This window comes from Diaphorina citri, unplaced genomic scaffold, assembly GCF_000475195.1.
Source record: "Diaphorina citri unplaced genomic scaffold, Diaci psyllid genome assembly version 1.1 scaffold20, whole genome shotgun sequence".
NCBI lineage: Eukaryota > Metazoa > Arthropoda > Insecta > Hemiptera > Psyllidae > Diaphorina > Diaphorina citri.
In genome coordinates, this window is record NW_007377458.1 from 57,045 (window position 1) to 81,302 (window position 24,258).

The window sequence follows — 24,258 nt, forward strand, 5'->3', positions numbered from 1 at the left end:
GAATTACTTCCAATTCTTACGGACGACCGCACATTTATCCGTTCAAGCGTTTTGCAAATTTAATTTGCATAATATTTTATGCTAGAGAGCAACTTCTGTTTCACAAAAAACCCATGTACATAATAAAACTAGGTGATCTGTGTGAAAATGCATAGTTTAGACTAAGATCATGGTTGATAAGTCACCAGTTAGCTCTCTACATCCTCAGAAGAATTTTCTTTTTCCAAGAAGTTTGATGGAGGGAACTGTAACAGTTAAGGTCTTAGCGTCCCAAAAGCGAACGGAGAAGGAGGACAGGGTAGGAAAAAGCCGGTCATTCCGAGAACGAATTTGATCTATTTAGAATAAAATCCGCCCCGGACGGGAATTGAACCCTCGACCTTGAGCTTTCTAAGTATTAGTCTATTCATAGTAGTGTTTGGTATGGTGTCTACGCTAATTTAACGTGATGTAGTTTTATAGACTAAAGAGTTGTAGACCGGTATTCTTTACGTATACAGCCGGTGTTATCTATCGTACATATTTTAAGAACAGGTGAACCTATGGGTGCTTGATTGGTTTATCAGTTATTACATTGAATATGTACAGAGAAATCTTTCATTGCTATCAATATTTTTTTCCCATGTTTATTCAATGTACGTAGTTAAACTGCATAAAATAGCTATAAAGCGATCAATTAACATTGAAACAATCACATTGCGATAAACTGATGAGTAGGAAGCAAGTTTGACCTCTTGGCCATGTATGTTATAATTCATCTGAATCGGTACATAAATATGTATTCAATATATTCCTTAATTGCTCTCCTATCTCGATAAAAACCCGAGTTCTTTTTTTTTTTTTTTTTTTTTTTTTTTTTTTTTTTTCAAGTGACATCCTTGAACTATTTCAAAATAATCTCATTTCTAGCCTTTCAGATTGACTTGAATATAAATCAATCTCAATTCTTTTCCTCACAGTACTGAGTAAGGCCCGCCGCACGACTTTCAGTAGCGAGTAGTCGCCTTTTCAAAGGTTTGGTTTTGCAGGCGACTACGCTTCCAATGTGCACAGAGTTTATACGCGACCTGGAAAACCTGAAAAAGTCATGGAATCTGAGAATTGGCTAAAAAGTCACAGAAAATTTAAAGAAAACCTGGAAAAGTCATGGAATTTGTCACCTGATTGTCAGGTGTCTGAGATGTCATCGTGAATAGTTAATGACAAATTCCATTTCCCGGATATCGTATGCATTATATCTCTAATCTTTACCGTGTAGGATGGATCAATTATAATTTATACACGGCACGCGGGCTTCTTTACCTTCGCGATCAAGCCGGACATACATGCTACTAGGTGTCATTCAACCTGATCTTTCGACAAAGTTTTGCGCAAATTTCATTCATTTTGTTCGCGATATTATACCTAAAATTTGCGCAAATATGGCGTACCAAAAATTAAAAATGTTCAAATTAAATATCAAGTTTTTCCGAAAAACAGCCTGCGGCGCATTCCCCCTCATATTCCTTGACGTTCTGCCTATTGCATATTTTATTGAAATGAAGGGGTAATCTTACTGTTTTTTAAGTACCTCCGCCCCCTAATTTTCTGGAAAATTCATGGAAAATTGTCTGGAAAAGTCATGGAATAGTCATGGAATTTCATTCCGGGAAGAGCGTATAAACCCTGGTGCAGCAGAGGCTTGTCTCACATTGGAAGCGTAGACGCGCGACTTTTAGTAACGCGTATGGCCTTACTGAGTGTACTTTGATGCCTAGATTCAATCATCAGTTCATGCCTTGCTCGGATGGTTATCCTTTCAGGTCACACTACCCTCAAATCTCCACATTTGCTGTTGCATTGGCGAAAGATATATTCATGGCCACGGAAAGGCAGTTTCTAGCTCAGCCCGGCAGCAGTCAACGTGTTGACTTTATGCAATCACGTTTATGCAACCTGCGAACTCGTTTCTGATGTTAGGTAAGAAATTTAAAGCTTTTCTTAAATTCTTACTACTGTTGAACGGAAAATTATTCCGAGATACTCTGTGTCTGTACTTTAATGTCGTCGGCCTAACCACTAACCAGCCTAGGTCATGGTGACTAGTTGTAAGTTAGTATGTCTGAGAGATAAGAAAATACCTTCATAATATGCATCAATGCAATTCAGAATATGCATTAATGCATCGTTAAAACATTCCACATGAGTATCATATGGAGAATTGTGAACAGGCTGGTATGAATTGAAAGATGCGCTAGTGCTACAGACGGTAACACTTCCGTGAGTAAAAACTATACTATCGATCATAATATGACACCTAGAATGACGATCTTGCTGAATTTCCTGGTTAACGAATACTCGTTGATACAACCTATGTAGAGATAAGATCGTATTGGGCTTTTAGCTCGAGGATTTTCGAAAATTGTTTGTGTGGGTCTTTTTTAGTGGCAGATTTCTTCTAAAGGATCTTTCCTTTCAGACTCTTTTCGACGTCCATTTTGGAACTTCCAGTTAGTCTGGTCTCCAAGAACATTGAACTCAGACTTAGTATCTTTTGATAAGCAGAGAAAATTTCACAAAAGATGATGTAAGTAGATAGTCACAATATCGCTTTCTATGTACCTCCCAATCTATGACCTCTGCGCAAGCGCAGATTTTTGAAAAACATACAAAAGTTGACCCACATGTCAACGCGAGTAGACAGCAGGTTGACAGAAGATCTACGTCACTTCATCAGACCATGTGATAGAACTGTCACTACGTACTTTACGATGTACGTATACGTTTGGAAATTCTCGAGTTTCTCACACAAAAATACCCCGTTTACGTCATTATTTAACCATTAGGTTTCGCTTTGATCCATAGGGAAATACATATAAATGGATTCAACCAACTTTCGCCTGCAGAGAGACGAAAAAAGTCCCGAAACTGTCCGCTGACCGTTTAAAAGTGGAAGCTAAAGTCCTAAAAAGTCTGTCTCATCCCAATATCATTGGTTTCAGAGGGGAAGGTAAAACTAAGGACGGGAGAGTGTGTTTAGCTATGGAAACGTGTGGAACATCATTAGGTAAGTAATTTGTCTAGCCGTCCTATTTAGCTTGAAGGATAGTGCATATGCCTTCAAGTGCTAGGTTTTGGGTTCAATTCCTGCCTGGTGTTTCATTCCACTTGCACTTTCAATGCTCTGTTTGGATATGAAAATTGGGAGGTCCAATTCAAGATGGCCCCAAGTCCACTTTTACTGCTTTTAAGGAGAGCCAAAAATGGACTTCAGATCTCATCTTTCAAATCTAATAATTTTTCATGCTTTCAGGTGATCTCATAGAGAAAAGACGAGAGGAAGAATTGGGACCATTCCCCCCTCATTTTGGTGATTTCCGACAAAAGATAACCAAAAGGGTGTGTTATGATAAGTGGTAAGTTTCTTCAAATCCCATGTAAAAAGAAAATTTAAGGAAAAATCCTGTGGGAAGTTGGGAACGGCCACTTGTAAATATTTTCATATTTTCAAATGTTTATATTTTTTCAAAATTTTCGCGGGCTTCAGAAATTTCTTTCGATGAAGGGGAAAAGAGCTCTGTTCACACACATGAACAAATGAAAATTTCAAACTTTCGAGGATCTAGCACAGGGGAGCGTGTTGAGGACGAGATTTTTCGAGAAAAATCCCATGACAACAGTAGGGGGATGGGATTTTATTTTTCATAAAACGTCCCTTTCCCACCATAAATTCTTTGTTTATTTTTGACTTGTAATTTTATTTTATTTTCTGTTTGTCAAGACCTCACAACTCACAACTTTTGAAGAATTTGAAGTAAAATTTCGTTTTTCGTAGGTACTTACCTAATAGGTAATTAGTTTTCTCAACCTCTTTTTATTCTTGCGCTAATTCAAGTCACAAGTGAGTGTTTCTGTTACCTACTATAAAGTACCAACTCTTTTTTTTGTCTACTGCCATCAAGTCAGTAGTCAGTGTCTCTAAGTCTCTATAGTCCCTGCTGGATTGCCTTGTTTGAGATATCTAACGTGTGTCTGTGTTTGTACGAGATCTGAAAAAAAAAAAAAAAAAAAAAAAAAAAAAAAAAAACAGGTAGGTAGGTAAGTAGGTACCTAAAGAATATCATTCAGATTATGCCCCTTAACAAGTAAAAGTATTCAATCATTATTATTGTATGTACATTTTGAAGTTCAAATATGAAACCGCAATACCAACCTCAGTGGTGCGGTGGTTAATGCCTTGAACTTGAGATCTGTAGGTTAGTGGTTCGAGTCCAAGTGAAGTCATGAGATTTATCTAAGTATATTAACTGGGGAATGATATTAAATTTGGTACTTCTGTTAGACCTCAGATTGAGTAGGTAAGTATGTGTATCTGTGATAAACAATAGGATTTAGTTTATCTAAGTATCTAAGAAGTCTCTTGATATTGACCTCACATTAAGTTCTCATTTCCAGGTGATTTTGAACAGATCAAGTTGTGTGACTTTGGAACACCAATATTTCTCAACGAGCAAGGTCTTATGGCAGATGATACTCAGGAGTATGTTGGCACAGAGTTGTGGTCAGCACCAGAAGTCTTGATGGATGGTAAGAGTGGGTGTTCCTATTTTAAGTAGATATTAAACAACAAAAGTTTACCTGTGCAGTTACTGGAGCTGAATTTTTCTGGATTTCTGTTTGAACCTTTCCAGAAGTTCTTGCTTTGTAACATGCCCCTTGATGGCATGGCACAATGCCTTGCCACCTCGTAAAACAATCTCTACTTATCACTATCAACCTCAGTGGTGCAGTGGTTAATGCCTTGGACTTCAGATCTGTAGGTTAGTGGTTCGAGTCCAAGTGAAGTCACGAGATTTATCTAGGTGTATTAACTGGGGAATGATATTAAATTTGTGACAAGCAATTTAACAATGCTCAACACAGTTAAAATTCCTTTTTACTTCCCTTAGTTATCCTATAGGACACATCTAATGCCCGGTACCTATGTTATATGTTATAATTATACAACCTACGTCATCGTCACAGATGTCTGGGTCTCGCTACAGTTGCTAAGGTAACCTAAACTCCACCACATGCAGCCACAACTGGTTATCCGTCGACCAATTCGGTTCCTGCCCCTACAGCTAGAACTGATTCATAACACCAAACATGACTGCCAACTCTATCAAACTGGTTCCTAGGACCACTGATGTATACAAGGTCACTAGGGGTACTTTTTCTTGGTTTCGGTATTCGACTTTACGTTACGTGTTTTATTTTTATACTTGGATGCAATCGACTTGATTTTCCTCTTAACACGACCACTTCTGCTCACCTTTTGTTTATTTATATTGGTTTTAAGTTTACATCGAAATCAAAATCCTAATCAGAAGAAGTAGGGAACTACCAGTGGTGAAACATGCCCAGCCGTCCACACTATAAGAAACTTTTTTTTTATTTCAACAAAATCCTTTGATCTTACTCACTAGTTCGGTTTCAGGCGATGTCGATCGACTGTAGTTTTTTGTGCTTTTATAGTACTTGTGATCATTTTTTTTTTCAATTCTTTTCCCTAAAACTTTACTTTCAAATGTTCCAGTTGACAGTGGCTTCAAATTCAACAATAAAAGGACGACTGACAACTTATCCTTATCACTTGAAAATACATACTCGTAGCATATGAATGTGTTAGATAACGGACTATGAATGCCCTGCTGGTGTAGTGGTCAAGGCGCTCGCCTGGTAAACAGGAGGGCGTGGGTTCAATCCCATCCGAGGTATGGAATTTTATCCTCAATATAAATAATATGACTATTATTATGAATGGAAAGATTAGAAATATATGACGCCATACACTTCATAGAGGTATGACAGAGGCAGCATACTCATATTGACGTTCCTCTAACGGCTCTCTCTCTCTCCCCCTCTCTCTTCTTGGAAGAAATAGATATGATTTCCATAATATTTGAACATCTTCTAACGGTAAATTGATTATATAATTAGATTAATTAGAGAACTTCCTTTCAGACAAGACGAAGCTTATCGGTAAGCTTTGCACATGGATTTTCAACAGGAAAAATCGATCCGAAAATATGACTTTTTAGTCCGTCCTTCCTTTATTATTACAATAGGTAGTAATAAAAAGGTATAAGGGACGGACTGTTGTATTCGCTTCGGTGTCGTCTGTCTGTCTGTCACTCTGTCTGTTTAAAAACTGACCATCGAAAATTTGACCCGATTACATTACTTTCCTTCCTATAGGATAAGGAAAGTAAAAAAGGTATAGTGGACGGGCTGTTGTATTCGCTTCGGTGTCGTCTGTCTGTCAGTCGGTCTGTCCCCATAGAAGGACTTATCCAAACCTGGTCGACCTATACCTATATCAAATTAAAGGTCTTTTTACCAGGAACACGAAAGTGGTGGTGCAAATTTTGTCCAGAAAACCATAAAGCCAAAGAGAAAGAGGGAAATGGAGAAAACTAAGGATAGAAATAGAATCACCAAAGAAATGGAGAGAGAGAGAGAGAGATGGAATAGGAATGAGAGAGAAAGAGGGAAATAGAGAAAACTAAGGATAGAAATGGAAAAAAATACAGCTATTCTAACATTTCTAACATAAAATACCAGTTGAAATGCTAAAATAATGGATGAACGTGAACCAAAATTTAACATATGTACATAGGTATTTGATGAATAAATGCCAGAACATTGAACATAACTTTGAAGCCAATGTACCACCGGAGGAACCTTTTATCGATGAAACAAAATAGAACAAAAAGCAAAGGAAGCCCTTCTGATAAGAGCAGGAATTCCAAGAAATAAATATCAAAGGCTTGAGAAAGAAAAGAATGTAAGAAAACCATAAAAGGACAAAAAGGATGAAAAGGTAAATTCTCAAGATTCTTCAAGTGGTCTGGGCATAAAGAGACGGCTATCAAGATACAAGATCTACCTACTTGTGCGTATATTGAACGTAAGTAATAGGTGTACCTACTTCATGTAGGTGTTATTCACATGGGTAGATGAATGGCTAGTAAAGAAGATTATGAGATATGAGTGTAAATACAATACATATACATAATTAAGTATACCTACATACATAGGTGCTTGTTCAAATAAGTAAGAACACTGATCACGATATACGTTAAATATCCTTTCCTTCCTAAATTTCTTTAATCGCACTGTGTACGGTCGCCCTATCGGCGCGCCAATCTAACACACCGTATGTAGTACACTTGGATCAGCTGATATCACAACGAGCACCAAAGCGACTTGTTGTGCCCACACCCGGCATGCATCGGCACCGGCAGTGTTCCAAAAATATCTGAAGTGAGTAGATGTATCTCTTATCGTGTCGTGCTATCAAATCAATCTGTGAACTGTGATCTAAATCTAAAACGCCATTAGCAAATCCGACTCATTCGAAAGAATCGAAAGCGATTTCCTTTTGAACCTCCGACTTACTTTCCTCTAGCTCTACCAACAAACACCAAGAACTTTGAATTTCTGTGCTAGAGCCAAAAGTGAGTAGGTAATTATGGTAGGTATTAGGTATAATAACGGTGCTTTGATACCTACTAAATTACCTGTAGGTGTCTTTGAACCCAAAGCCTATTTGTTGTGCCAACATGAAATTTGTTTCATAGTTTGTATGACCTATGTCCAAATAACATGTACTCTTTGTTCTAGGTTCCAATGGAACCGGTCCTAAGTACCCGTCTGTGGTTACATGAAGTTGCATACCTACTCCAGTCCAGATAGCAGATAGAACACAAATGTTGACCAACTCCGATCTTGGTAAGTAAATGAATGGTTGACTATCTTTTGAGACAAGTCTAAACTTTTGTTTACAATTTTGGAATACTCTCCCATTTTTGTGTTACTTGGCATTAGAAGGCAATTATTGTCAAGGTCTTTCCTGATCATAACACTATCAGATAAATAGGGTTGTTAATTATAATATCTCATAATGACATATTGATCACGTCCCATGAAAAACTTAGTACTTTGCATTTCGCGCATCGCAAAATGTATGATGTTATATCATAGAAGGAAACCCTTTAAAAAACCTTGCATAATCATTATAAGTCTTTTTGTGAAATGATGAGTGAAAGTTGTAAATATGGTTTCAAGAACGCAGATTATCAGTTTAACTGAGACAAAACACATTGAATTAATTTGTTGTACATGAGCTGTCTTTGGGAATACATGACTTATTAAATGTAAACAATAGCAATACAATTAATTACAAAAATGCAACAACTTGATTATTCGCAATACAGTTATAAGTGACCCTGGAATTAAGTACTACACTTAATTATGGATGGGAACACAGGCTCTGTTGCCAGATTTTAATTGTCATCGATTTTTTAATTATCATGTAAACAAAAGTACCCTACTTTACATAAATTATTATTATTATGGGCTTCATTTTCGTACACACTGCCCGTCTATCCGGGAACAAACAGTGTTCCTAAGGTGAGTTTGGAATGATTATTATTATCACCATCACTTTTACACTTCTAACTTTTGTTATTCCATACTTTTGTGGAACAGGCTACTGGTAATCAGAAGGTCGTGGGTTCAAATCTTAGTGGAGGTATGTAATTTTATCATCAACATTTGAAAATTTGATCACAATAATATGTAGTAGTAGCTTACTGCTGTGGTAAAGGGACTCTTAGGTCCTATTCGAGCACTAAAATTGAGCACTCTTTTGACCAACTTTGTATTCCGTGATGCGATCTTATCTTGCAAGATACTCCAGTGCAAGGAAGTAGCTATTAGTCGATCAAAGAAAGAGACGGCTATCAAGATACAAGATCTACTTACTTGTGCGTATATTGAACGTAAGTAATAGGTGTACCTACTTCATGTAGGTGTTATGTAAGTAATTAAAGTAAGTAAGTAAATGCAATTTCTTTGTGTTATTATGTCACAACTTTGGTGCTCACTGCAGCATTGTAGGATTTTTCCCAATATCTCAATAATCCTAACGTCAATGTTTACCTCTACCATGCTTGGCACCCGGTCGCTATGCGCATTCACATGTCATAGCTACTCATTTTCCTCACGAGGCCTGAGCAATTGCCTACAATATTCATACCATATATGCCCCACCTATAACGAAAGAGTGTAATATACATACATACATAATATGTATAGCTATATGTAGTTTACTGTAAACCCATTTTTTTGTTTTTTTTTTTTTTTTTTTTTTTTTTTTTTTTTTTTTTTTTTTTTAAGAGGTTTGACAGAGGGAACTTTAACTGCTATGGTCTTATCGTCCCGAAATCGAGGAGAGAAGGAAGACAGGATAGGAGAAAGCCAGCCGTTTCCGAGAACGAACATTATCCCATCAGGATAAAATCCGCCCCGGGCGGGAATCGAACCCGCGGCCTAGCGCTTACAAGGCAGACGCACTACCAACTAAGCTAACTAGGCTGGCAAGGGAGGGAGAAATAATGATAGTGGTTATTTACACGAAGAAAAGTAGTATATTGTACATATTATAATCACTATAAATCATTTAAATCCTAAATCCAAAATAGGTTCTCTAGGGGGATTTTAAACAGTGAAGATGTCAGCCTGAAATTTCCCTTTCCAAAGAATTAGCAAAAGGTTGAGTGCGAAGGGAATCCACTCGTAAAATCCTAGTCTAAAGCAATCACCCTAGGGCTGATTGACAGGCTAACGAAAAGCGCCGACCACATCTGGAAATGGGAAAAGGCGAAGATTTAGGGCCGAATTTTAAACTCGGATTATCATTTAATCCTGGTCAGGATTAGCTTCTAGGAGAGCTATTCTATGTGGGAAAGTAATGTTGGACAATTAGTTTGACTAACTAAGACAGGAACTGAAAGTAGTTTTAAAAAAAATTCTTAAAACCTCTCCGAACACTCTAAGCCTAACCACCCCTAAAAGGTAATCCGGTTTTAAAATTCGACCCTTAGACCGGCATGCGGCATAACTTTCTGTTATCACTAAAAACAGGTGGCCTACATTTAGCTTATCTACTGTTCGTTCACCTCATAGAAATTCCTACAGTGATTAGCTGTATTTACTATCGGACCAAGGAGATGAAGGAGATTCCTCCTAATGACAACCCTAACTATAATAATAATAGTGCTTATTTATACTGCTCGCATAGGACTGAAAAGTCCCTTTACTCCAGCAGTAGGCTACTACTATTATTGTGGTCAAATTCTCAAATTATGATAGGACTGAAAAGTCCCTTTACTCCAGCAGTAGGCTACTACTATTATTGTGGTCAAATTCTCAAATTATATTGAGGATTCCATACCTCGGCTGGGATTGAACCCACGCCCTCCTGTTTACCAGGCGAGCGCCTTGACCACTACACCACCGAGGCAGGTATAACACCACATTGTGAGATACATCTACGAATACACCTAAAATATAGAAAGTATCTATCTATTTAATACGTACATAAGTCGTATAGTTACCGTAGTAATTTGTAGGTACGTAGTAATGTAACGAATTATGTGTTTAGGGGAGTAACAGGACACACACCCTCCTGTTTACCAGGCGAGCGCCTTGACCACTACACCACCGAGGCAGGTATAACACCACATTGTGAGATACATCTACGAGTACACCTAAAATATAGAAAGTATCTATCTATTTAATATGTACATAAGTCGTATAGTTACCGTAGTAATTTGTAGGTACGTAGTAATGTAACAAATTATGTGTTTAGGGGAGTAACAGAGAAAAAGAGGAGCAAGACAGAACAAGAGAGTTAGGGAAACAATGCACAACGAAATTGTGCTACTTTTATATTTTCGTGAAGATGGATAATTTATTTCCCTATTTAAATTAAAGTATTAAACTTTCAGGAACGAATTTAAATTAAACGAGGTAGCTCGCTACATATTTACTTAGTACGTACATTGTCTTAGTACCCACCTGCTTATGTATCTCCGTGGGAAATGTGTTAAATAAATCAAGAGAAATGTTGTTCAGATAGGTATCTTTTATTGTTGTAATAATACAAGTACATGGGTACTTAGTTGTTTATAGCTAACATCCTTTAAATATGAGGAGATATAATTTTTAACGGATTAATTGCTCTTAATGGGTCATTGATAGAAAACAACCGTCTCAGAACAAATTAAGAAAACTCCTATAAAAAATATGTATGTAACTCTGTATGTATAAGTAGGCATCACGTAGGCTCATAAGTTGATAACTTAATGACATTAGGAATGGAAAATATTTTAAGAAAATAGGTGGAAAATACCATAAGATTAGAGTTTTTTTTCTTTATCGTTTTGTTATCCACTATCATAAACTAATGACGGAAAATAACATGGTTTCCCAAATCCTTGATGATGTTACCCATCTAACTTGAAGGAAATTAAATGACTTCTACCAGCCTAGATGGTAGCGCGAATGCCTTGTAAGTCCTAGATCGCGTGTTCGATTCCCGCCCGGGGCGGATTTTATCCTGAACGGATAAAGTTCGTTCTCGGAATTACTAAGTGCCTCCTTTACTATTCATTGTTCTCTACTCGTATCATCAATCTTTTTACACTGGTAATACCGCCACTGGTCGCTACTCGAGTAGCTACTCGATTGTCCTCACGAGGCTGAGTGCACTCCGAACTCCAAGCACAGAGCAGAAAAAACTTCGACCCTGCCGAGAACTGAACCCGGGACCTCCGGCGTGCAAGTCTAGTATGATACCCACTCGGGTGCGGAAGTTGCTCCCTATTATTATTTCACCTGACAAACACAAAGTCCTTTGAACTCTCCACTGAGCCCGGTTAACGTTTTAAATTTTACTTTTTATAAATACATAAATTATTTACTCACCGTTTTTAGGAAATATGTATGTAACTCTGTATGTATAAGTAGGCATCACGTAGGCTCATAAGTTGATAACTTAATGACATTAGGAATGGAAAATATTTAGAAAATAGGTGGAAAATACCATAAGATTAGAGTTTTTTCTTTATCGTTTTGTTATCCACTATCATAAACTAATGACGGAAAATAACATGGTTTCCAAATCCTTGTTGATGTTACCCATCTAACTTGAAGGAAATTAAATCACTTCTACCAGCCTAGATGGTAGCGCGAATGCCTTGTAAGTCCTAGATCGCGTGTTCGATTCCCGCCCGGGGCGGATTTTATCCTGAACGGATAAAGTTCGTTCTCGGAATTACTAAGTGCCTCCTTTACTATTCATTCTTCTCTACTCGTATCATCAATCTTTTTACACTGGTAATACCGCCACTGGTCGCTACTCGAGTAGCTACTCAATTGTCCTCACGAGGCTGAGTGCACTCCGAACTCCAAGCACAGAGCCGAAAAAATTTCGACCCTGCCGAGAACTGAACCCGGGACCTCCGGCGTGCAAGCCTAGTATGATACCCACGCGGAAATTGCTCCCTATTATTATTTCACCTGAGCTGGCACCGGTCGCTATGCGCATTCACATGTCATAGCTACTCATTTTCCTCACGAGGCTGAGCAATTGCCTACAATATTCATACATATGTGCCCATCTATAACGAAGAGTGTAATATACATACATATTTATATGTAGTTTACCTGTAAACCCACACCTAATGGTAATGAAGTTACAAGTAATACTAATTGCTCATTTAGTAGAAGTTTGCTTCGCATCCTCATCATTAGGCAATGAGGCATCCGCGAGTAGTGAATATGCATAAACTGGTCTAACATAAATATGAAGAAAATAACACCTCTATGTAATACTCCCAACTCCCAACCTACCTCAATGTAGTGGTTGAGGGGCTCGCCTGGTAATTAGGAATGTACAGGTTCAGTGCCAGTAAAGACGGTAATTTTGTCTGAGATTTTATTTTTAAAGTTAACAGTATGGGCGTAGCTATTTCTTACTGGGGTTAATCCAGTCTTATTCAAGTAATATTGAATAAATTATTATAAAGAAGTTAGGTACTTTTTTGACTCTAAATACATCGTCTTATTCAAGTAACATTGAATAAATTATTACAAAGAAGTTAGGTACTTTGTTTAACTCTAAATACATTAGGTACCTACATAATATCAGCGAATATCATAACCCGTGCTGTTGTACGTACCTACCACCTCCCTAATCCTATTGATGAACTCTATGTAGGTCTGCACCTAGTACCTACCCAAATAACGAATATCACCAAATTTAGGGCCGAATTTTAAACTCGGATCATCATTTAATCCTGGTCAGGATTAGCTCTAGGAGAGCTATTCTATGTGGGAAAGTAATGTTGGACAATTAGTTTGACTAACTAAGACAGGAACTGAAAGTAGTTAAAAAAAAAATGAAAAAAAAAAATTCTTAAAACCTCTCCGAACACTCTAAGCCTAACCGCCCCTAAAAGGTAATCCGGTTTTAAAATTCGACCCTAAGTATGTAGGTCTGCACCTAGTACCTACCCAAATAACGAATATCACCAAATCAGGACTCAGAATGTCAGATTAGGACCAAGAGTTGATCCTAATGATCACAAAATATCACACAGTCTGGTAATTGTAAGTAGAGTCGAATTTCTCTGTTGGAATTTCATCTCTTCTGAATCTCGTTTCCCTTCTTTTGGCGTGATAGCCCCTGTACTAAACCATAGGAAATCCAAGATGGCATGCCATCGGAATCTTTTCCGTTTCTGAAAGGAAAATAGAAAAAATACAACTTGTAGGTAGAACTCCGAATTTCGGAATTCTGGAAGACAGATTAGGCCCGTCAATTTCAATAAAGATATTTCTGTGTTCCTACAATTCCTACATAGATATTAATAAACCAAAGAGCTCATTTCTGAAGAATGCTCACTTAAACGGAGGTTACAGAGGTAAGGCTGGAGGTTTCCCAAAGCTTGTCGTAAGCTGTGAACTCAGGGGAAACTAATGCTCTCAATTAATCAGAACATATTTGAGAGGAACTTCGCTTGCAAGCAGTCGAGTAGCTTCAAGGGAATCTTGAGTACCTACTTTACTCATTATTGCCGTAAGCAATTTGCTTTTTTATCCCTGGTTGCAGGTCCAGTGAGGAAACAGAATTAGCTCTGCACCAATCAAGTTGCTGAAAAGTGTAAACAAACACCGCTTGGGGCGCTCTCTATTTTCATAGGGAGAGCAACATTCAGGTCTGGACCTAAACATCAGACACTTTTTGGTCTAGATTTCAACGTTTTTAGGTAAATCCCCCTTTCTCTCTTTGTTCTTTCCCGTAGCATGTGCCTACCTGATGTTTTCCAACATTCCTACCCATTCCCAACTCCGGTGATGTTTGCTAAACATTGTATTCTACGGCACGTTCTCGGTTTCCTTTGAACTGTAGGTACGCCCTTTCATATTTACCTGCCTGGGAAGATACTGACGCATTAACAGTATAAATAGACAGCGGTGCTGTAAACGGGAACCGACTTGGTAAATGTGTACTTTTGGAACGCATTTTTCCCTCCCATTATCACCATCACCATGACTATTATTATGTTTTCGTTTTTAGGTAAATCCCCCTTTCTCTCTTTGTTCTTTCCCGTAGCATGTGCCTACCTGATGTTTTCCAACATTCCTACCCATTCCCATCTCGGGTGATGTTTGCTAAACATTGTATTCTACGGCACGTTCTCGGTCTCCTTTGAACTGTAGGTACGCCCCTTTTATATTTACCTGCCTGGGAAGATACTGACGCATTAACAGTATAAATAGACAGCCGTGCTGTAAACGGGAACCGACTTGGTAAATGTGTACTTTTGGAACGCATTTTTCCCTCCCATTATCACCATCACCATTACGGTAAATTCAGCTTATTTTCCGATGGTAATAAATTAAACCAATGTTTAACGTAATCATGTGCAACACAGTTATGTACATTAGATACATAAACATGTTTACAATATTAGCTGCTCACATCTATTAAAAAGACTCAACAGGGGAAGGTTCCTATTTTACGTGTAGCCTGTAGCTATAGCAAAAGCTACATACCTATTTTTTCACATTTTATTTGGGGAGTTTTCCATATTTACGTGCAAAATGGAAAGTCAAACCAAGAGTGGCTTTGCAAGAAGTTCAGTACTCAGAATGTCAGATTAGGGCTAGGAGTTGACCCTAATGATCACAAAATATCACATAGGTCTTATCGTCCCGAAATCGAAGAGAGAAGGAAGACAGGATAGGAGAAAGCCAGTCGTTCCGAGAACGAACATTATCCCATCAGGACAAAATCCGCCCCGGGCGGGAATCGAACCGGCGGCCTGGCGCTTACAAGGCAGACGCGCTACCAACTAAGCTTACTAGGCTGGCTTTTTTTCACATTTTATTTGGGGAGTTTTCCATATTTACGTGCAAAATGGAAAGTCAAACCAAGAGTGGCTTTGCAAGAAGTTCAGGACTCAGAATGTCAGATTAGGACCAAGAGTTGATCCTAATGATCACAAAATATCACACAGTCTGGTAATTGTAAGTAGAGTCGAATTTCTCTGTTGGAATTTCATCTCTTCTGAATCTCGTTTCCCTTCTTTTGGCGTGATAGCCCCTGTACTAAACCATAGGAAATCCAAGATGGCAAAATATCACACAGTCTGGTAATTGTAAGTAGAGTCGAATTTCTCTGTTGGAATTTCATCTCTTCTGAATCTCGTTTCCTCTCTTTTGGCGTGATAGCCCCTGTACTAAACCATAGGAAATGCAAGATGGCATGCCATCGGAATCTTTTCCGTTTCTGAAAGGAAAATAGAAAAAATACAACTTGTAGGTAGAACTCCGAATTTCGGAATTCTGGAAGACAGATTAGGCCCGTCAATTTCAATAAAGATATTTCTGTGTTCCTACAATTCCTACATAGATATTAATAAACCAAAGAGCTCATTTCTGAAGAATGCTCACTTAAACGGAGGTTACAGAGGTAAGGCTGGAGGTTTCCCAAAGCTTGTCGTAAGCTGTGAACTCAGGGGAAACTAATGCTCTCAATTAATCAGAACATATTTGAGAGGAACTTCGCTTGCAAGCAGTCGAGTAGCTTCAAGGGAATCTTGAGTACCTACTTTACTCATTATTGCCGTAAGCAATTTGCTTTTTTATCCCTGGTTGCAGGTCCAGTGAGGAAACAGAATTAGCTCTGCACCAATCAAGTTGCTGAAAAGTGTAATTAAATATCGCTTGGGGCGCTCTCTATTTTCATAGGGAGAGCAACATTCAGGTCTGGACCTAAACATCAGACACTTTTTGGTCTAGATTTCAAAATTTCAAGACACTTTTTTGGAGTTTTGGTTCTACATTTTAGACACTCTTTGGCAACATTTTCCATTCTCGATATTTTTGAGAGACCCTTGATTCCTTGAATGGCAAGGCCGTGGCCTGTTGTAGCAAAATAGTAATAATGCTTATTATTTATACTGCTCAAGTAGGACTAAAGAGTCCCTTTAACCCAACACTCCCAGCAGTAGACTACTATTATTGTGGTCAACGTTGAGGATAAGATTCCATACCTCAGCTGGGCTTGAATTCACGCCCTCCTGATTACCAGGCGAGTGTCTTGATCAGTACACCACCGAGGCAGGTTGTAACCCCTTCGCGTAGGACTAAAGAGTCCCTTTAACCCAACACTCCCAGCAGTAGACTACTATTATTGTGGTCAACGTTGAGGATAAGATTCCATACCTCGGCTGGGCTTGAACTCACGCCCTCCTGATTACCAGGCGAGTGTCTTGATCACTACACCACCGAGGCAGGTTGTAACCCCTTCGTTCCTCCCGAATTCACACCACTGGAGGAGTTGATTACATTTGTGAAATGTTTTCACGTCTCATCTACTTTCCTTATTTCCTCTTCATCTTCTTTTCTGACTTCATGTTTCCTTTTTGTCAAAATAATAGGAGCATCAGGAAAAGGAGAAAGTAACAAAGTTTTATTCCACCCTGATGAAAGGAAAAGATTGAATGGGTTATATATGCTTATATGGCCATTAATTTTACATATTATTACTTTCAATTACACTACACTCCTACACTATGTAGGTACTTACACGGAACCAAAATGGAACTTTTGAAATCAAAAATTTCAAAATCGGGAAATACAGGGAAATAAATTACCTACAAAGGTTTCTTGGGAACACAAATTTTATAAACATTTTATCACTGTCCGTAGGTGGGTTTCCACCTTGGTATCTACATATTTTTTGCTATAGCAGTAAATTTTACGGTGGTAGATACCGAGAAAAATAATGATCAAAGACCTTTGAGGGATGTTTGATGTAGGTGTTGGTTACAAGTTACAGGGGATCTCATTCTCTACAAAGGTTTCTTGGGAACACAAATTTTATAAACATTTTATCACTGTCCGTAGGTGGGTTTCCACCTTGGTATCTACATATTTTTTTGCTATAGCAGTAAATTTTACGGTGGTAGGTACCGAGAAAAATAATGATCAAAGACCTTTCAGGGATGTTTGATGTAGGTGTTGGTTACAAGTTACAAGGGATCTCATTCCTGTCAGAACTTTCATTTCATGCCATTTCCACTGTTACAATACAAGATTCTCGTTTCTCACTACAAGGGAACAAGTTCCTCTCTAATTGCCAGAGAAAACTCCAGCGATGATTTTTATGTGAACAAGATTTGCTGAATTACTTCGCTCAGCATGCTGCTTCAATGTAATCCCTGCTGATCTCGCGTTAATTGTTACGATTTTCCTTGTTTCTCTTTATTTTCCCTTTCGCAGTAGCATAGCACTCCTGTGCACTTCCAGGAACTAACGTAGGATGTTTTGGGGACAGGATGAAAATTTGAAGCTTTTTTTTTCATTTACTTGTTTATGCCCCCAAACATGGACTTAAAAAAGGAAATTTGGTCATTACTCATGATCGAATTTTCTTTCATGAGCTCGGCTCTTCGAGTAAGATCTACAGTATTAATTTCATCCAGCCTGAGTAGGGCCGGGAAAAGCCAAAAGCACGCCATTTCCCTGACGGTCACCCAGCCTGATACCAACCACGCGCAACGTTGATTATCTTCAGTGGTCCATCGGGAACTGAATAACCTGATGTATTCCACGCTCTATCGCTGCTAGCTATTTATAAATTCAGAGTCATCTATTTAATGTAAAGTTCAAGGTTATCGTAGCATAGCACTCCTGTGCACTTCCAGGAACTAACGTAGGATGTTTTGGGGACAGGATGAAAATTTGAAGCTTTTTTTTTCATTTACTTTTTTGTGCCCCCCAAACATGGACTTAAAAAAGGAAATTTGGTCAATACTCATGATCGAATTTTCTTTCATGAGCTCGGCTCTTCGAGTAAGATCTACAGTATTAACCTCATCCAGCCTGAGTAGGGCCGGGAAAAGCCAAAAGCACGCGATTTCCCTGACGGTCACCCAGCCTGATACCAACCACGCGCAACGTTGATTATCTTCAGTGATCCATCGGGAACTGAATATGTTGTTGTTTTCAAATGTCGGGTTATTTGACTACTAGGTCATTTTACCTCTGGCTTCCCAATATTTACCTGAACTGAACTGAACTGAACTGAACGGGAACTGAATAAACTGATGTATTCCACGCTTTATCGCTGCTACGGCATCCCACTCGGAAATTTTTTTTTTAGCCAAAACCAGTTGGCCTCAAAGCGATCACTCTAAAGCTGATTGAGAGGCCGACGACAAACGCCGACCCCATCTGAACATGGGAAAAGGCAAGCGATCACTCTAAAGCTGATTGAGAGGCCGACGACAAACGCCGACCCCATCTGAACATGGGAAAAGGCGAAGAAGAAGAAGAAGACGGTATTAATTACATATTCATGTTTGCTTCATATCACAGCTATCAGAAAGGAAGTCTGATATCAATTAAAGTTATACATTGCACAGAAAAGAGACAATTCTCATGCCATGTCTAAAAAAGATTTTTAAGAAATAGCATTCTTTCTACTTTTAGCTAAGTTGACCCAGGAATACATCATGTTTACAGCTATCAGAAAGGAAGTCTGATATCAATTAAAGTTATACATTGCACAGAAAAGAGACAATTCTCATGCCATGTCTAAAAAAGATTTAAGAAATAGCGTTCTTTCTACTTTTAGCTAAGTTGACCCAGGAATACATCATGTTTGACATTTCGTTAATTATGTACTATCTGTTATAGGTACGAAAAAACACATCTCAAATTTAATTATTTTTTCATTTGTCTTAAAATTTAAAATATTCGATAAATAGTCGTAAATAACATATATGTAGGTAGAAAGAAGATATGAAACATTATAATGTTAAGGAATCATTTTAGATAAGTAGCTATATATCACCTACATAATTTGATGTATGTAAGTATACAAAATATTATGCTAAGGTTAATAAATTACCTATCTAACCGAAAAATATTCGGATTTTTTAAACTATATCATGTTAAGTGTAGGTAATTTATAACAGGGGTTTAGGAACTAATACATATGTATAAGTTTTATGGCTAAGGTTAATAAATTACCTATCTAACCGAAAAATATTCGGATTTTTTAAACTATATCATGTTAAGTGTAGGTAATTTATAACAGGGATTTAGGAACTAATACATATGTATAAGTTTTATAAAAAGTCACATAGAATTGACTATTTATATGCCTATTATTTATAGTATTTATTTTAAAAATAATCTTCGACATCCCCATTGCATAATCAAATAGATACCAGGCGTTCACACAAAATATTACTCTGTGAAAGAAAAGGAGATAAGAAATAATTTAATTCAAATTTGAATTCTTAATATAATTTTAATCAATGGATATAATGTATTTATTTTGTGTAAATTAAATCATAATTAGTAATAATTTTATTAAATATCTATAATTTATTTACACAAGAAATATTTATTTTAAAAAAATCGATTTCAGACAAAAAATTGATGCATTGGACTGGTGTGGAGGTAGGTACTTTCTAAAAAAAAAAAAAATCGCAAATACCTAGATCTAAAATGTAGGTAAGCATCTACATAATTATGTACCTACCTATTGCGACCGGTGTAAAAAAGAAGGAAAATCCTGTCATTTTGCATTATTTCACTATACCATATACCCAAATAGTACATAGGTATATCCTGAATAGTCATATTTTATTTTTATTACCGTGACATCATGTTTATTCTTCACTTTTTTTCCCTCCATAATTACCAGGAGGGAATTGATTGAATTTGGTTCATGGAACATGATATTGGCAGTACAGGAGCCATTTGAAAAATTGACTGTGCAGCGCCCGTCAGTATGTTTTACGTATTTGATATTTTTTTTATTTCTGAGGTTTAATGATGTTACGACCAATAAATACCCTAAAGAAGGAAAATCCTGTCATTTTGCATTATTTCACTATACCATATACCCAAATAGTACATAGGTATATCCTGAATAGTCATATTTTAATTTTTATTACCGTGACATCATGTTTATTGTTCACTTTTTTTCCCTCCATAATAACCAGGAGGGAATTGATTGAATTTGCTTCATGGAACATGATATTGGCAGTACAGGAGCCATTTGAAAAATTGACTGTGCAGCGCCGGTCAGTATGTTTTACGTATTTGATATTTTTTTATTTCTGAGGTTTAATGATGTTATGACCATACAAGTGTAAAAAAAGGGGTGTTGTAATTTTACAACCGATTTCTAGTGATAGCTACGTGAAAATAATGTGCAACACCACAAATAGAACACCCTGTAATGTTGCTTATAATAATTACCTATGTACATTGCTTATGTACAGTAAATCACTTGAAATTTTCATTCAATTTCTCAGTTGACCAATGTCGGTAAAAGAAAGACCCCTGAAAGGTCAAATCTACACGAGATCAAATTAATAATAATTACTGATTTGAAATTGTGTTAATATCTAAAGGCTGTTTATTTATCTTACATTCGGCATTATGATCAAAAGCTCTCAAAATTGGATGGACTGAAAAGACACAATTCAATTTGAAGACACCAAATGACATAGTTACTATGACATTTGGTCTCATCAAAATTAGTCATTTTTTGAGCACCACTACTGTTACATTCAAGAAGATGGTGGTGATATTTGATAGCTACTGGTGAGACTGTACTATCATCACACTACAATAATACCTATTGTCATTCCTATGAGTCATTTACAACTCCTTCACTGAGCAGACATCATGTATTTAATCAAACTATCAATGTCATGGCACACATGCATGTACAAATGTACATCTTTAGGTACACAATATGTTGACAAATGACAATGCCAAGGACAAATTTCAAAGACGAAAATAATTATCTGAAATATGAATATAGCAAATTCTAAACTCATTACATTTGAAAGTTTAGATTTGAAGCTGATTTTATTTGCTCAGATATTCCAGAATTCCAGAGGTACCTATTTATATGGGATTATGCATAAAACAAACATTCATAAAGCTGAAAATGCATTCAGAATCATAAAATCCCATTTTTCCAATCGAGGCTAAGTAAATCTAAAAAAGGAAAGATAAACAAATACGAACTGATAGATGGAGTCATGCAGAAGAAAGGAAGAATCAAGAATGGACTTATGTAAACAATTGAGGAAGAGATGATGTTGAGCTGGTAGTCTGGTAGCTGATAGATGTAAAAACTAATATTACTCGGGATATAAAGAAAGAGAAGGAAGTAATATTTAGACAGAGAAGGAAACAATATTTCACGAAGGAAACTTTCGTGTGCTTGTTTGCAATAGACAGCTTTTATTAAAAGTAAACAAGCAATGCAGCCAAGTGGCGAATACACTGGTATTAGTGGAGAAAACTTCTAGCTACGCGGGTGTTCCCTTACCTTTCCGCATCAGGGAGTGAAAGAGGAAGAAGTATATGTGGATTTTCCACGAAACAATATGACGTCAGGATGACAAAATTAAAAGTGAGGACACACGATAGAAGAAGGCTATTTGGAGAACGTCACATTAAAAAAGCCGACAGTACCTATATTATATGAACCAATTTTAATTCGTACCTACATGAACAGACTTCAGAAAAAGAGTTCTAACACAAGGAATGGCAGACAATCAATTTATTGGCGACATCGCACCATAATAATGAGGGATACGCTCATTACACACTTTGTGCCAAAAGACCCTTATACCAAGACAAGAGAAGATCCTTCAGATACCTATTACTCACATGGAAAATTTCATCCAGCGCCACTGCCTGCTTTTTTTTTGCCAGTAATAAATAAAAATGATGCAAGTTTACTGAAAGGAGTTACGGAGTTGTTTGTTTTTCTCTTACAACAATCTCAGAAGCTCAGGAGATTCCAATCTACACCTAACTTTTTTTCTCCCTCTCTGAAACGAACACAATTCAACTTTTGATACTTACTTTTTAACTATTTTTCTCTCTGTCTTCGGGATATGTTTTCAAGATTAGACTTTTATACTTTTGTTTTCAGAAAGTAGAACGTGAAAGATAAGTTAGTGTTGAATGATGATAAAACGTAGCCTCGTAGCCTCATTTCTTGAGGTGAATCGACGGGAAAGTCACGTTTGCTAGACACATTGTTCAAAGTTCAAGTATTAGATGGGCTATGAGATTTGGGAGATAAGATCTTCAAAAGATAAATATGTTAAATAAAAAATGATAAAGCAAACAAAATTTCCAAGAATGCCTTTCCAATTTTTCCAGAAACTAAATACCTGTAATCCTACAATGAAGAATCCCATCATCTGGACTATCTGGAGAGTCCAGTCCCCAGAATCCTATAGATTTCCTAAGTACTCTTCAGTAGTGTTCACGAATTTCTTCACAATCTTCTTGAATGTAACAAAATCATTATTTTATTACAGACTTCATCCAACCTTTAAACCCGTGACATGATTTCGACCACCTATGTTTATCTGATCGCCAGCGACACTAGCGGCATTATGATGAACCAGAGCATCACATCCATGGCAGAACTTCCAGCGGATGATTTCCGTCGTGATATGGCAGCCATTTTGTCTCCTGGAAAAAAGAAAGTAGTGATATAAGGTAAGTGAAAAGAGGGACTCAGGTAACTACTAACTATCGCTCTCAGAGTAGGAGCACCTGTTTAAGAGTATTGTGTACCTCCTCTCACATCTGATGAAAGCCGTAGATGGGCATTGAGAATGCTAAGACAAAAGCAATGCAGCATCTGTGTTATGGTTACGAAACGCAAGGGTAGTAAAACATTCAGTTACTCTTAGAATTCGAAGCCGTGACCGAATATTGTAGGTACACTGAAATAGGGTGCCACAAATTTTAGGAGAACTTTGAAGGTTTCTTTCCCCTGATTTAAGGTGTTGAAGTGCTACTATATTTAAAGTATCGATCTTTCTGGTATGTTAATGTTCCGGAACCCAGTCGCTCGATTGGGCTTCCGACAACCTACTTTTTTCTCAGTGATGTGATGTCCAGGAGAAGATTATAGAAGAAGGGATGGACAAGAAATGGTCAAGATGAGAGTTGGTATCGGGTACCCTAATAGATTTAGCAATCCCTTCAATCCAGTGGACCCCAAGCAATCGCTTCAATCCAATAGACCCCAAGGAATCGCTTCAATCCAGTAGACCTCAAGCAATCGCTTCAATCCAGTAGACCCCAAGCAATCGCTTCAATCCAGTGGACCTCTAGCAATCGCTTCAATCCAGAATTGACTCTTACCTTCTGACACAAATACAGAGATAGACGCGGCATCAGTATTGGAGGCGGTGCAGGTATAGTTGCCCTCATCTTTATCACTCGCGTCTTGAATCAAGAGGCGGCTCTGGGTTTTCGGGCCCGGCTCGGTTTGCACTGTGATGCCCCCTCGTACGTTGTCGTAGTTGATCATTCGGTCGTTGTGATACCAGAAGACGTACTGGGGCGGCTGGGGACTCTGAAACAGGAACACAAAAAAAGAAAATGGTCATTAAGTACCTACTATAGTAATAGAAAGTAAAAAAAAGGGTTTTCTAAATCTGTTTTCATAGCGAATGTGGAACATAATGAAGAACTTAGGTTTCATAAGAGAATAGATTCCTATTAATCTAAATTCTAAAGGACCCAAAAACAACCCCAATCTTTCGATAAAAACTATGATACATTTACTTGTTAGTGACGATAATCGAACTTTAATCATCTGAGACGGGATTGGATTCAGACACATTATTCTAGCAACATACTTTTGAATTATCTATTGCATAAACATTAAACACATACTTTGACGTTGAATTATTTATTTCATAAACATTAAACACATTTTGACGTTGACCACTAGCGACCACTGTTCTCACAAAAGTTAAAAAGGCCAAAGATTAATGTTGCTTTTCCGTATTCAAATAACAATAG

The 24,258-nt window shown here is 37.4% G+C and overlaps 1 protein-coding gene and 1 long non-coding RNA gene across 5 annotated transcripts; both read left to right on the forward strand.

Moving 5' to 3' along the window:
- Positions 1–2,561: 2,561 nt before the first annotated feature.
- On the forward strand, positions 2,562–5,119 carry LOC113467111 (lymphokine-activated killer T-cell-originated protein kinase homolog). Its single transcript, XM_026823114.1, has 5 exons — positions 2,562–2,566; positions 2,886–3,046; positions 3,293–3,349; positions 4,435–4,566; positions 5,103–5,119. Exons 1-5 carry the CDS (start codon positions 2,562–2,564, stop codon positions 5,117–5,119), a joined length of 372 nt encoding a protein of 123 aa, XP_026678915.1.
- A 1,452-nt stretch (positions 5,120–6,571) lies between these two features.
- LOC103508548 lies at positions 6,572–24,207 on the forward strand. Of its 4 annotated transcripts, none has more exons than XR_541329.3 (4): positions 6,572–6,931; positions 7,648–7,755; positions 22,755–22,938; positions 23,293–24,207. It is a non-coding gene; the product is annotated as an uncharacterized LOC103508548 (long non-coding RNA). The 4 variants fall into 4 exon arrangements; XR_003391325.1 differs by lacking the exon at positions 6,572–6,931 and adding an exon at positions 7,233–7,287; XR_003391324.1 differs by lacking the exon at positions 6,572–6,931 and adding an exon at positions 7,257–7,498.
- Positions 24,208–24,258: the final 51 nt, after the last annotated feature.

Coding starts and splice junctions, on each gene's coding strand:
- LOC113467111 (XM_026823114.1), top strand. Junction 3,047..3,292: donor AACGTGTGGAACATCATTAG/GTAAGTAATTTG, acceptor TCATGCTTTCAG/GTGATCTCATAGAGAAAAGA. Junction 3,350..4,434: donor ACCATTCCCCCCTCATTTTG/GTGATTTCCGAC, acceptor TCTCATTTCCAG/GTGATTTTGAACAGATCAAG.